The 1,830-nt window shown below is 54.4% G+C and overlaps 1 protein-coding gene across 1 annotated transcript; it reads right to left on the bottom strand.

Annotated features, from left to right (window-relative positions):
* Positions 1 to 351: 351 nt before the first annotated feature.
* ANKRD9 (ankyrin repeat domain 9) lies at positions 352 to 1,829 on the bottom strand. The gene has a single exon (XM_008919482.4). It carries the CDS (start codon positions 1,827 to 1,829, stop codon positions 954 to 956), a length of 876 nt encoding a protein of 291 aa, XP_008917730.4. The 3' UTR covers positions 352 to 953.
* Between the last annotated feature and the right edge of the window lies 1 nt (position 1,830).

Here is a 1,830-nt window from a genome sequence, read left to right on the forward strand (position 1 = left end):
GACTGCTGCAGTGCTGACAGCTGAAGCTAAGCCTGCTGGGGAGTGGCAGTGGAGGGACCAGAATCCACAATCCATCCAAAAAGCCATGCTCCAGAGTCCTGGGCCCTTGCCATACCTCCTTAAATCCCTCTGGGAATAGCAGAGAGCAGGCACAAGCAGGTTGGCCCTCCCTGCTCTGTGTTACCCTCTTCACCCTGCAGCAATCACACAGAGGGGCTCCAGGGTCCAGCCCTGCCAGGGCAGGAGCAATTTTGGCCAGAGCACTGTGTGTACTCCAGGTCTTCACTGCCTGACAACAAGCACCTTGGTCCTCCAAGAGGAATAGAGAGAACTTTAGAAGGAAGCCAACTGTTATTTATGCATATTTTAAAATATATTTTGTTCACATGCACATCTCTGGCAGGCTTGTTTAGGGAAGTTGTAACAGTATCTGGCATCTCTTTGGTCTTGTGTACAAGATGAGGAAGTTTTCATCTGTGCCTTTAAAAAAAACCCGCATCTCTGCCAAGATGTATTAGGAGAGCTGTAAAAAAGGAGTCATCCTGTTCCAGGACGGCGAGGCTTATGTAACAGGGAAATCCTAACAAAAAGATACTCCCCCACCCTGCACACGCTCTTCCAAGGCACATGCCACTCCAGGGTTTTCAGTTGCTTGATTTGTATTTTGATCACATCTGCCACTGGTTTATTCAGATGTATTTACAAATATGTTCTTCCACATACCCTCATTTGTACATGCTATAGAACATCTTTATAAAATGCAGCATGGCCCTCACCTCATCACAAGGGTCTTTAAATAAAATATACTGTAAAGTGCCAGATATAATTCTTTTAAAAATACAGTTCTCATTAAAACAGATACTTGGCCACTGCATTAGCAGCTTTGTATACTGATACACTTTTAGCACAAGTCTATTTCTGTCAGGTGAGCGGGAGGCTCTCATACCGCCCTTCTAGCTTTCCAGTTTCAAGTCCAAAGGCTTTAGAAAATGAGGCAGAGGCAGATTGTCCAGAGCCTCTGGGAAATGCTCAGGTGAAATGGTCCTGATCAAGACACGCATGGCTCCGACAAACAGTGATGGGGGAGCTAAGCCCACCAGGCACTGGAATCTGTTCTCCCCCAGGAGGTCCTGCCACTGCTGCCGGTTGTCCAACAGTTGCTGTTTCATCGCAAACTGGAGGTCCTGAGGCACGAAGAGAAAGAGGCAGTCGAGGCAGAGGAGCTTGGCACGCATGTTAGCCGCCGGCATGTGGGAGATCTGCTGCAGCAGGGTGTCGACGGGGGTGTTCCCGGCGCTGTCCCGCAGGGAGGGCGATGCTCCGTGCCCGAGCAGCAGGAGCAGGCACTCGGGCCGCACCAGTTCGCAGGCCATGTGCAGGGCTGTCTTGCCGCCCTCCACGCGGCTGCAGCCTCGGCGGTCCAGGTGCCCGGCTCTGTCGCCCGGCGGGAAGGCTTGGATGGCCTTGAGGATTCGGAAGAGGATCCGGACGCGGTTGTAGCGCACGGCCATGGCCAGGTGCGGGGCCGACTGGCAGCAGCTGAAGCTTTGGCTGGGCACGGCCAGGGCGCTCTGGGGGAACTTAGTCAGCAGGTGCCGGGCGTAGGGCTGGTGGTCGTGCACCAGCGCGTACAGCAGCGCCTCCGAGGGCGAGTACACGCTCACCTTGCCCCCATCCTCCCAGTGGAAGACCTCCATGGTCCGCATGTCCTCCAGGAACCAGACGGGCAGCAGGTCCCTCACCGCCTGGTAGAAGGCGAAGGAGGATTTCTTGCACTGCTTCTGGGACTGGGCGCCGCAGCCGCCGACCCACCGGACGCTCCAGGGCATG

The sequence above is a fragment of the Manacus vitellinus genome, unplaced genomic scaffold (assembly GCF_001715985.3).
Source record: "Manacus vitellinus isolate BGI_N305 unplaced genomic scaffold, ASM171598v3 scaffold_6_pilon, whole genome shotgun sequence".
In the NCBI taxonomy this organism is placed as follows: Eukaryota; Metazoa; Chordata; class Aves; order Passeriformes; family Pipridae; genus Manacus; species Manacus vitellinus.